This window comes from Hylobates moloch, unplaced genomic scaffold (assembly GCF_009828535.3).
Source record: "Hylobates moloch isolate HMO894 unplaced genomic scaffold, HMol_V3 SCAFFOLD_18, whole genome shotgun sequence".
In the NCBI taxonomy this organism is placed as follows: domain Eukaryota; kingdom Metazoa; phylum Chordata; class Mammalia; order Primates; family Hylobatidae; genus Hylobates; species Hylobates moloch.
In genome coordinates this window covers 10,975,977-10,988,787 of record NW_026652293.1, presented here as the reverse complement: position 1 = coordinate 10,988,787, position 12,811 = coordinate 10,975,977, and the positions used below count along the sequence as shown (strand labels likewise).

At 46.5% G+C, this 12,811-nt stretch overlaps 1 protein-coding gene across 5 annotated transcripts in view; it reads right to left on the bottom strand.

Annotated features, from left to right (window-relative positions):
• KDM5B (lysine demethylase 5B) overlaps positions 1-12,811 on the bottom strand; it is an 83,272-nt gene extending 70,461 nt beyond the window's left edge. The window contains exon 1 of one of the 5 annotated variants that reach the window (XM_032136940.2): positions 12,455-12,811. In XM_032136940.2, coding sequence (XP_031992831.1) covers positions 12,455-12,658 — 204 coding nt within the window. In that variant the 5' untranslated portion in view covers positions 12,659-12,811. Of the gene's footprint in view, positions 1-10,829; positions 10,917-11,318; positions 11,568-12,032; positions 12,051-12,315; positions 12,395-12,454 lie in introns of those variants that run through there. The other 4 variants (XM_032136941.2, XM_058430518.1, XM_058430516.1 and 1 more) reach the window with 4 other exon arrangements.

Genomic DNA, 12,811 nt, shown 5'->3' with positions numbered 1-12,811 from the left:
GAAGCTGCAAGATGACTGACAGGACTCTGGGGGCATTAGCTCCCTCCAACAAATGGTTGTCTCAGGTTTCAAGGGCTGTGGTCACCTCCTTCCTCATGACACCCCTGGACATGGTGGAAGGTCCATTTGCAGTCTCAGTGCCCGCTGGTGGCCAGTGCGCTGACACCTTCCTCCAGACTTCAGAGCCTCTCTTATGCCAAGCTGCCCTCCTCTCTCCAATCCTGTACTACAATGGTGTCCTGGAGCCTCTGTACCTATGACCAAATGGTCCCCGCTGTGCCACCTGGTTTTAAGACCCTACCAGCTTCACTGGCACCATGGATGCCTCTGTGAAGATTTTGAGGCACAAGGGCACCAGGACCCTGTGGAGTGGCCTCCCAGCCACCCTGGTGATGACTGTGTCAACTACCACCAACTACTTCACTGCCTACAACCAACTCAAGGCCTGCCTGTGTGGCTGAGCCCTTACCTCTACATAACCTTGGTAGCTGGTGTGCTGGCCCACCCTGGCACTACCACTACAATCATCAGTGCCCTGGAGCTTACGCAGACAAAGCTGCAGGTTCAGCATATGTTATACTACGTGCTGGTACCTGTGTTTGAGCTCCACTGGCTTAGAGTGGTTGGTGCTCACTGTGGCTGTGCCGGGGCCCCACTCTCCTTTGAGATGTGCCCTTCTCAGCCCTGTACTGGTTCAACTACGAGCTAGTGAAGAGCTGGCTGGATGGGCTCAGGCCAAAGGACCTCCATGGTCCCATGACAACCATGGGAGTCAGCTTTGCAGCTGGCAGCATCATCATGATGCTGGCTACAGTGCTGATTCTAACCTTTGTCACGATGAAGACTCAACACCAGGCCACACTTGGAGTGATGGAGGCTGTGGAAGTGACATCCCTGGATGTGGACTCTACCTGGTTGCTCAGAGGTGGATCTGTGCCAAGTTGGGCATCAGTGGGCTCTTTGCAGGCTTCCTCCCTTGGATCATCAAGTCTATCCCCTCCTATGCCATCACATCACCACTTATGAGTTCAGCAAAAGCCTTTTAAAGAGACTCAATCAGGACCAGCATCTGGGCCATTCAAAGGGGCAAGGAGGCAAGGACCCCCATCTCTCCAATGGATGGGGAAAGAGGGGAGGAGGGACTGAACCAAGTGCCTTTTCCTCAGCCCTGAGGGGAGGATCCTTGTTTCCATTCCCGCTGGGCAACAGCCCCAGGGGCCCAGGGGTAGGCTGCCCCTCTGGGCAGCCCAGGCCTTCCTCAGACACAGCTTCTTCCTGCTGCTTCCATCCTGGGGATCATCAATTTCCCACCCTCCAAGTTCAAGACCAAATCTGCTATCTGCCCCTCCCGTATGTTTCCCTCTGTGCTTGCTGTAGCTGGGCCTGCCCCAAGGAGTCAAGAAATCCTGGGACCTGGTCTAGTCTCCCTGCTCCTTTGTTAATTCCTTAGGTCTAAATATAATTAACCTCAATAAATAAATAAATAAAAGAATAAAATATGATGGTGGCCCTTGTCCTAAAACATTTTCTTAAAAGATCTAGGTAAACATTTTTCCTGCCACTTCTACTTTTCTCCCCACTTTACAAGTAGGATGATTACAAAATTACTAGACTTCAACTATTGACCCCTCCTGTCAGACATGAATTGAGATTATTTAAATTATGTTAGTAAGTACAACATCCTTCTATTTGCATGGCTTCCACAACGTCACAGTCATCCCATATTAGAGGAAATTTAAATCACTGTAAACCCTTCTTAATACAAATGTCACCAAACTAAACTCCTGCCTATATACAAGCACTACATAAGACACACAAATGCATCTGCAGATTTTCTGAAATAATTTTTAACAGCTCTACCTTTTAAAAAATGTTAATCTCACTAATCTGTATAGGGACAGGCCGGGCGTGGTGGCTTGTGCCTGTAATCCCAGCACTTTGGGAGGCCTAGGCGGGCGGACTGCTTGAGCTCAGGAGTTCAAGACCAGCCTAGGCAACATGGTGAACCCCGTGTCTAGTAAAATAAATACAAAAACTAGCTGGGCATGATGGTATACACCTGCAGTCCCAGTCCCAGCTACTTGGGAGGCTGAGGTGGAAGGATGGCTTGAGCCCAGGAGGCGGAGGTTGCAGTAAGCAAAGATCACATCATGCTGCACTCCAGCCTAGCAACATAGGGAGACCCTGTCTCAAAAAAAAATAAATAGCCGGGCGCGGTGGCTCACGCTTGTAATCCCAGCACTTTGGGAGGCCGAGGCGGGCGGATCACGAGGTCAGGAGATCGAGACCACGGTGAAACCCCGTCTCTACTAAAAATACAAAAAAAAATTAGCCGGGCGTGGTGGCGGGCGCCTGTAGTCCCAGCTACTCGGAGAGGCTGAGGCAGGAGAATGGCGGGAACCCGGGAGGCGGAGCTTGCAGTGAGCCGAGATTGCACCACTGCACTCCAGCCTGGGCGACAGAGCGAGACTCCGTCTCAAAAAAATAAATAAATAAATAAATAAATAAATAAATAAATAAATAAATAAAGATTCAGGGACAGAAAAGCTTTGTCTAAACCAATAGAAGGATTATAGTCTATATATTCTAAGGTTTTTTTTGTTTGATTGGTTTTTGTCTTTTTTTTTTTGTATAGATAGGGTCTGCTATGTTGCCCAGGCTGGTTTCAAATTCCTGTGCTCAAGCAATCCTCCCACCTGCGCCTCCCCAAGTGCTGGGATTACAGGTGTGAGCCACTATGCTGGCTATACTCTCGTTTTGATGATGGGTTTTTGCCTTTTCTTTCCGGCGGGGAGGGGGGCGGGCAGGGCGTGCAGTTTGCCTTTTCAAGTTTCACTTTTAAAACATCCTTTCATGGCCAGCCTGGCTAACATAGTGAGACACCATCTCTACAAAAAAATTTGAAAAATTAGCCAGGCATGGTGGTGTGTGCCTGTAATCTCAACTAAATGGCGGGCTGAGGTGGGATCACTTGAGCCCAGGAGTTCGAGGCTGCGGGGAGCTGTGACTGCGCCACTGCATTACAGTTTGGGCAACAAAACAAGAAAAAAAGAAAACAATTCCTTCACAGCCAGGTGCAGTGGCTCATGCCTGTAGTCCCAGCAATTTGGGAAGCTGAGGTGGGAGGATGGCTTAAGGCCAGGAGTTCGAACCAGCCTGGACAACACAGCAAGACCCTGTCCCTAAAAAAAAAATAATAATTCTGGGTGTGGTGGCATGTACCTGTGGTCCCAGCTATTCGGGAGGCCGAGGTGAGAGGATGGCTTGAGCTCATGAGGTCAAGGCTGCAATAAACTATGATTGCACCACTGCACTCCAGCCTGGGCAACAGAGGAAGACTCTGTCCCCGGGGGACAAGGCGAAATCCCTTCACTATATGGGAAAATGAGGGATGTGTACTTGGCACTAACCCTTGTCTCACTAAATCTGTCCCCAGACTCTTCTTAGCAATGAGCAAATAAAGCTTTGGGATTTAAGCTCCTTGCAATCCATCAATTAATTAGTCTGGACAGCAGCCCTAGGTCAGTGTCAGATCCCCTTAGAGCAGATGACAAGCATACGTTGCAGAAAAATGACTTTGTCCAAGGTCATGATGAAACTAGATTGAAGACTCTACCCGCCTATTTTTTAAAATCTAGAAAATACCCCTCCTGTCCTCTTTTACATAATAGAGGAACTGACTTTTGAAAAGTAATTTTAAGCCGGGCGTGGTGGCTCACACCTGTAATCCCAGCACTTTGGGAGGCTGAGGCGGGCGGGTCACCTGAGGTTGGGAGTTCGAGACCAGCCTGACCAACACGGAGAAACCCCATCTCTACTAAAAATACAAAATTAGCCGGGCATGGTTGCAGGTGCCTGTAATCCCAGCTACTAGGAAGGCTGAGGCAGGAGAATTACTTGAACCTGGGAGGCGGAGGTTGCAGTGAGCTGAGATCACGCCACTGTATGCACTCCAGCCTGGGCGACGACATCTCAAAAAAAAAAAAAAAAAAAAAAGTAATGTTTAAAAAAGAAAAAAAGTGATAAATAAAAATACACATACACACAGTCCCCTTGATAAACCTCATTTTTATCCCTGCAAAATAATAGTTAAATTTCACAGCATTTTACAAGAGATTACCATGTGAAATGAAATCAACAAGTTCTAAAAGGTCATTATGTGACCTTCTGCCTGGTGGCATCTCCTATCTCAGAAATGAAGTTATTATTTCAGGGAAGCAGGGAGAAGTCTTTAGATTTTAAGGGATATTAATAGAAAATATTTTCGAATGACCCAATTTTTACATTGAACCTAACAATCTAACAAGTAATTCATCAGACTCTTCATTCTCATTTCCCTAAAACTACTTTTCCAGAAAGGGACTTTTGTTTTGTTTTTGTTTTCTGAGACGGAGTCTTACTGGACAATTACTCCAGGCTGGAGTGCAGTGGTGCGATATCGGCTCACTGCAACCTCCACCTCCTAGGTTCAAGTGATTCTCCTGCCTCAGCCTCCCGAGTAGCTTGGGACTACAGGCATGCATCATCACGCCCAGCTAATTTTTGTACTTTTAGTAGAGACAGAGTTTCACCATGTTGGCCAGGATGATCTCAACCTCTTGACCTCATGATCCACCTGCCTCGGCCTCCCAAAGTGCTGAGATTACAGGCGTGAGCCACTGCACCCAGTCATTTTGTTTTGTTTGTTTTTGAAACAAAGTCTTGCTCTGTTGCCCAGGCTGGAGTGCAGTGGCGTGATCAGGGCTCACCGCAACCTGGAACTTCTGAGCTCAAGCCATCCTCCCACCTCAGCCCCCCGAGTAGCTGGGACTACAGGTGCACGGCACCATTCCCAGCTAGTTTTTTGTCTTTTGTAGAGATAGGGTCTCACTATGTTTCCCAGGCTGATCTCAAACTCCTGACCTCAAGTGATCCCCCTGCCTGGAGCCTCCCAAAGTGCTGGAATTACAGGTGAGAGCCACCATGCCTGGCTAGAACATCATTCTGTTTCTTGGTTACTACTGATGTCAGCTCTGTTTTGTCAGGCTAAATACCCACTCTGACCAGAAGGCCCCTTCCTAACAAAAGAAAGTTCAGATAAAGTCTGGCCAATACAAAAATGAACAGATAAAGAATAAAGTGATGTTAGCAGAGACTACCCTCCACTCACCAACCAACTCCAACACCTTCATGTGCCAACAGACCTGCAGCTGGTCAAGTTACTTGACATGTCCCAACAAATGTGTAACAAAGCAACAAAGCCATTGACTAAAACTGAGAAATACTATCCCCAACCTAATTTGGCAAAATGACCATCACTGACTGAAGGCTAGAAAGCTCACCTCATAATTGCCCAGATGTCACTTATAACCTGAATAGGACAAAAGCTAAGCCAAGCTGTTCTTTACAAATGAAGATCCCTAGTTTTCTCTCAACTCCAATGCTGCTACTCCACTTTCTGCTCTTCTATCCAGGAAAATAGCTAAAGTAACTATTCTTTACACTTTTGTGTATGCCTGACATTTTTCATAATAAAATTTTTTAATTTACTCCCTGAAGTGATGGGTCTGGCAGAACAAAATGATTAGTTTTTATATCCGAAAGCTTAAATGCTTTAAAAAAAGCAACAGCAGCACACATGGGATGACTCTAAGGCCATGTGTAAAGATATATGCTGATGGTGCTTTAAGAAGGATAGTCTACAGTTAAAGGTTTGAGTGTCTTAAATCATGGTGGGGGGTAGAGGACTTAAAAGAATGCTTTCAGTCAAATTCTGCATCTTTGTTCCAAACATCCTACAATTATGGAAATGAAATGCCTCACTGTCCTAGAGACATCTTTTCTTCATTAATCTGATTAATAAACTTGGTTGTAAAAAGCAAATTCAAAGAATTCATCTAATAATGACAGAAAAAGAAACATTTCTGGATGAATTTGTGGAAGTGTACAATTTAATTTTTCATTTAATTTTTATTTAAAATTTTATTTAAAATTAAATTTTCATTTAATTTTCATATTAATTTTTCCTCTTTAATCCCATGCAAGGACACAGCAGTTAATAAATACTTAAAAAATACTTCTCAGTTGCATACCATTCTTATGCCTAAAACGAGTTTCTCACAATCTGGATTTCATAAATCCAGTTATTAGTATCTCAAACTTTAAATAATCAAAAGTCAATGGCAGCAGCCCAAGAATATGGCTTTCCCAAGGTATCAACTCACCCACCCACACACCCCAAAGGGACTTGTCGGTATGCCCTCTGGTGAGTCCCCTTCAAGAGACCCAAACTTAAATTTGAGAATGTGTAGCCCTCCAGTTCCCAAACTTCATTCCATCTTTTTTTTTTTTTTGAGGCTGCCAATGATCTGTACTATAACAGGTATTAGGGAATACCTAATTCTCTTAGAGAAAAAAAAAATTGCACAACAATCTCAACACTGAGAGGACTGTCCAAGGATGAAAGCAAAGTACTCCTAGGTTAGTAGTTTTTCAAACCAATAGATGTCATTTGGAAAGAAGTACACGCATAGGCTTCAAAAAACCCTGAACACCAGAAACCTAATTAGCACTTTCGTTTTAGGGGCACAGGCTTTCCCTTATCCTTTTCTACAGCCAACCTTAATGGGGTCCAATTAAGGCAACAATGAAAGGTTACAAAAGTCTACAAAAAGGTCCCATTACAGCACTTAAACAGGGTTCAATTTTTTTTGATCAAATAGTTTACACTGTTTTTTTGTTGCTGTTTTGTTTTTATTGTTGTTTGTTTGTTTTCTTTTTTGAGCCTGTCGCCCAGGCTAGAGTGCAATGGAGTGATCTCCGCTCACTGCAACCTCTGCCTCCTGGGTTCAAGCGATTCTCCTGCCTCAGCCTCCAGAGTAGCTGGGATTGCAGGCGCCCGCCACCATGCCCAGCTAATTTTTGTATTTTTAGTAGAGACGGGGTTTCACTATGTTGGCCAGGCTGGTCTTGAACTCCTGACCTCAAGCGATCCGCCCACCTAGGCCTCCCAAAAGTGCTGGGATTACAGGCATGAGCCACTACGCCCAGCCCTGTATTTTTTTATCCAAGAGAAAATTCCCCCACTGGCAGATTTCTACCCACTTATAAATTTAAACCAATAAACACATTTTTCACTCATCTATCAACCTGAAATACTCTAAGTCTAAGCCGAAAGGTCATAAAGAAAATTACCCTAGAAACAGAGAAAGGATAAAATTAAGGGTTAATAATTTTCTCTTAATTTTTCTTATCAGTGTCTCAACAAAATAATTCAGGCCAGGTGCACTGGCCCATGCCTGTAATCCCAGCTCTTTGGGAGGCCAAAGTGGGAGAATTGCTTGAAGCCAGGAGTTCAAGACCAGCCTGGGCAACATTCTGAGAAACCCCATCCCTACAATTTATTAGAGGCTGAGGAGGGAGGAGCACTTGAGCCCAAGAAGTGGAAGCTGCAGTGAGCCTTGATTGCAATACTGCATGCCAGCCTGGGTGACAGAGTGAGATTTTAAAAAAAAAAGGAAATTTCAAGCCCTGGCTTTTAATAGAGAATGTTTATTAACGCTTTTCAAAGATAATTCTCTACTCATTTCGCTCTTTTAAAAGTTTAGATTGTATGTTTAAAGCCATAGCCTATAATCATAGGAAGGGAAGGAAATTTTTCCAGTGGGGGTGGGGACTCGAATCTTTAGCTGACTCATATTTGCAATATCACTCACATTACATTCTTAAAGTCTACAAGTTTTGTTTATTAGTTCACTAAGAATTACAACTGGGTAGATATGTTTGTGGCTACTAATGTGCCCAATTTACCACTGGCAAAGTCAAATTTAGCTAAACACCCATTCAATAACTACAACAAATGAAGTTTGTTTTTGCTTTAAGGTAGACATTTGTGGCCTGGGTGCGGTGGCTCACGCCTGTAATCCCAGCACTTTGGGAGGCCAAGGTGGGTGGATCACCTGAGGTCAGGAGTTCAAGACCAGCCTAACCAACATGGTGAAACCCCATCTCTACTAAAAATACAAAGTTAGCAGGGCGTGGTGGTGCATGCCTGTAATCCCAGCTACTCAGGAGGCTGAGGCAGGAGAATCGCTTGAAGCCGGGAGGCGGATGTTGCAGTGAGCAACATGATGTTGTGCCATGGCACTCCAGCCTGGGCAACAAGAGCAAAATTCTTCATCCTCAACTTATTGCCAATACCAGTAACGGTAGACATTTGTGGCCTGGAACTGTAGGACTTAATCCAACCTCCTACCAGGTTTTTCTCCTGGGCTTTATAGTCCTAAATTTGTCTTAAAAAGTAGTTAGGGGTGGGGGGAGGGGGGAGGGAAAGCATTAGGAGATATACCTAATGTAAATGATGAGTTAATGGGTGCAGCACACCAACATGGCACATGTATACATATGTAACAAGCCTGCACGTTGTACACATGTACCCTAGAACTTAAAGTATAATAAAAAAAAAAAAAAGTAGTTACAAGTGACTTCAGGGTTTCTTTTGAGGGAGATGAAAATGTTCTACAATTGATTGTTGTGATGGTTGTACAACTCTGAAAATATCAAAAACCACTGAATTGCACATCATAAATTGGTGAATTGTATGGTATATTTCAATAAAAGGGTTTTTTTTTAAGTAGTTATAAGTTCTTCCTTTGCTCAAGGATGTTTCTACTGATAAGCCTCTTCTCTAAACGTTAAAGACTTAAAGTGGCCAAAGATACCACAAGTAGGGAAAGATTTCATGACACCAAAGAAATAGGGAAAACTGAGAGAGGGTTAGGCCTAAGTCAATCAAACCCCAAATTAGGGAGAATGATACGCTGGAAAGGGAGTAAATGAGCTCCATATCATTAACATTTCTACCATACAAAGAAGTGTATAAGTTCCTCCCTCTTCTCTAGGAGTGGAACCAATAGGCTCACTCAAAGATGGTGACTGTATTAAAACATTTAAGGGCAGTTTTACACTTGGCTATAAAGATGAAGGAATCAAACTAGTAACCACAAGAAGTTAAAGCTGAAAAATTTTGTCTCTTGTGCCCTCTGGGGTTTGATTTAAACCTTCTCCGGACACAAAGAAGAAATCTGTGGAATCTAGGCTGGGCGCGGTGGCTCACGCCTGTAATCCCAACACTTTGGGAGGCCGAGGCGGGTGGATCACCTGAGGTCGGGGGGCAGAGGTTGCGATGAGCCATTGCACTCCAGGCCTGGGCAACAAGAGCAAAACTCCGTCTCAAAAAAAAAAAAAAAAAAGGAAATTTGTGGAATCTGTCTATGGCCAAATGTGAGACATTTGAAAGCAAGAAAATAAGTTACTAAAGCCATAAAGATATTCCTATCAAAATTTGGGAGACAAAAAAATATTTACTGAGCAGCCAACTATTTTTCTGCCTCACAGTTACACCCTTAAAATTATTCATCTCCAAATACCACAAAGTGATATGGAAAATTATCATTTGTCCTTAAACAGACATCTAAGTACAGTACCAAGGAGGAAATTAAAAATTTGCATTTTAAAGGTGACAAAACCAGAAGCCAGATGAATTGTAAATTTAAGAAGGTTTTGGCCCAGAAAACAAGCCTGGTTATCCTACACAGTTGATATAATTTGAAACAAAGGTTTGTATTAAACTTCAAACTCAGAATTGAAGTATAGTCTTCTTGACTTAATTACGTTTTCTCACATTTATCTTACTATATTTTCAAATTTCTGAGAACCCCTAAGCTGCCATATACAAAATAATGTAAGCACTAAGTTTTCAGAAGCCAAGCAGTTTGGGAGTCTCACTGAGAAAGCAGCTATAAACTGAAGCTATATTAAGTACCACTGGTAAAGATACAAAGGTAAGAACAAAAGGAGACAGAAATGTTTTATACTTCTCCTTACCTTCTAACAAGTAAAATACCAATAGTCCCAATTCCCCTTCTAATATAACCATTTGTGTTCCAAAAACTCGGTGAACAAAAATAATCCAGAAACACAGACATTATATATATCACCATGGAAAATATTTCACACTTCTTGAAGGGTTTTTTTGTTGCTATATATCAACTATACGAAACCACTTGTTCACAGTTAGCTTTCTTAAAAACAAAACAGTTTCTAAAACAAAGACTGTTTACATCTCCTAAGAAGCCTTTGTTCCAACAAGACCCCTCTTCAAGAGCTACAACTTCTGGGAAGATTTCCCTTTTTGTGGTTATATCAACAACAAATACCCTCAAACTCTTTCCATTTGGCAAAGGAGTTTGTTAAACAAAGGAGGAAGCAAGTCCCCTCCACACAAAGGAGGTCTCCAAAACAGAGTACTGGTTGTATTTGTAGATTATTGGTGCCTCTTTAACCCCTTTCCTCAGGCTGTACTATGTAGTACTCTCAATACAAAATGGTGGCCATCATGTCTGTCTGACATTCAGAGAAAAAGGCAATTCGATCACACATTTTGCAAAGATTACCATTAATATTCTAGCCAAGATGAGGAAATGGGTAGCCAAGCCTAACCAGAGCAACACTATCTTTTCAGGAAAAGGGCCCTCTAAAAGGCAAAGAACAAGAAAGCAAGATAAAGGATTTACCCCAGCCCTGGTATACCACAATACCAACATGGAGGACACCTCCCAGGAACCTGACTCCCCACATTTTGGTTACTAAGAACTTAGTCAAGTTACCCAATTTCTGAATAAAATCCCATTATGCAAATGTGCAATATTAATATTCACCCTTCCTAGCATGTGACATAAAGCTACATTACTACCGTGTGAAACATGACCTATTATTCAAGAATTAAAACCTTGGCTCTAACCAGCCCTGTTATAACTTCTGCAGGCCTCTTTGCACTAAGAGAAACGTACTTCCCTTAAGCAGCAAGAATCAACCTTGCCCATTTCGCTGTAAGAAATGGATCTATTTTCAAACATTTCCCTCATATTCGCTGGCCAGTTATTTTCTGAAGCATATATTTCATCTCCATTTTCAAACTTGCTTAAGAAAAACTAAAGTAGGTGTCCAGTTTTAATTTGGGGCAGGGAAGGGTTAAGAAGCCTTATTTTCAGGGATCTCCCTGAAAACAGCTTTCCAAAACATAACGATTACAAACAGAATCCCTACAACTCAAAATGTCATTACAAAGAGCAAGCTTAAGGGAGAAAGAGGTGGGAAGGGGTCTTCCTCCACTTAGGAGTGGGGGTGGGAGAAGAGAGTGGGGAGAAGATTCTTAAACAGTGGGAAAGGCAGTTAAACCCCCTTCCCAACGGTCCCAGCCCGTCCAACCGCCGCTTAGGCCAACTCAGACTCAGATCCTCTCGAAAGGTGGGCAAAAAACAGGGTATGTAGGAGCGCACCCAGTTCCGGCCACGGGGGAAGGAGTTGGCCGGGCTCTCCTCAGCGAACGTTGGAGACGTTACGGATGGTTTCACCAACACCCACCCCTCACTCACTGCCCCCAGGCCCGAGGCGCTTGTAGACAGAGCTGGAAGGGCTGCAAGGGCTGCGGTGGACGACTGCCTTTCAGCGCCCGGAGGCTGAGGGCCGGGGGAAACGAGCACAAAATCTTCGGAGGTCTCTCCGTCTGACATTCCCCTACAAACACGGCCTCCCCTGGACCCCATCCCCACCAGCACAGCCCAGGCCTCCCCGGGGAGCCGAGCGGCTGAGCCAGAAGAAGCCGGGAGTGTGAGCGTTCGGGAGCGCGGGCGGGCATCGGGGCCCACCGCCGCCCGTCCTGCCCCCGTTGCCCCAAAAGTGTCCCCCAGACACTAACGCCCCCCACAACACATCCGCTCCGGGGCTGGACCCGCAGCTCCTCCCTGCCCCCAGCCAGCGCTGGCCGCCCCCTTCTTGACCCCGGCCCGGGGGACACCTGGAGGCCCGGGGACCAGGCGGTGGAGGGGTGCCCTGGTCTGGAGGGTGGGGCGCCCAGGTGAGGGCCGCTCCGGGCCGACGCCGCCACCACACAAAGGACCAGGGGCTCCCGCCGCCATATTGAAAACTTTCCTCCTCGCACGACAACTCGCAAGTCCCCCACCCCCACCCCACCCCATCACACACCCCCGCACCCCGGGAGCGGAGGCGAGGACCAGCCTGCCGAGCCTCGCCGGGCCCACAGTCCTCCCTCCAGCCCGCGCCTCCGCCGGGCTCCGTGAGGAAACTCCCCCGCGACCACCCCCGGCTCCTGCCATCACTCCATCCGGAACCGAACCCGAACCTCCAGACCCGGCCGCCCGAGCCCCGCGGCGACCCGGCCCTCTCATGGCACCGCCGAAGCCCCCGGTTCTCCCACGCTCCTCATCTCCCACCCCGGAGAAGCCCCCGTCTTCCTCCCCCGGCCTCGACTCCGACCTTCTAGGCAGCCCCAAACTTGACGAGGCCGGCGGGGCGACCGGCTCCCCGGCACCCGCGCCTCGGGCCTCCCCGGACCCGCGCGTCCCCGCTCCCTCCCCCAGCCACGAGCTGGATCCGGGGTGCTGGCGTGACTCACCGGCGGCGGCCGCACCTTACAGATCCCAGTCTGCTCGGCTATGGGCCGGATCTTGTGGATGAAAGCGAAGGGGTCCGCGAACTCTTCCCAGCTGGGCTCGAAAACCGGGCACTCGGGGGGAGGCAGGAACTCGCCCAGCGGGCCCGGGCCCCCGAGGGGCAGCGCCGGGCGCGGGCCTGGGTGCAGCGCGGTGGCCGCCTCCATCACCGCAGGCTGGGCAAGGGAGAGGCGAGGGTGGGCTCCGGGACCGAGGCTGCGAGCTCCGCTCGGTCCGAGACCCGTGCAGACGCGGCTCGGGCAACAGCAAGTCCGAGTTGTACGGGCAACGGCAGCACCTTGGGCTTTTTCAGCCTCCGA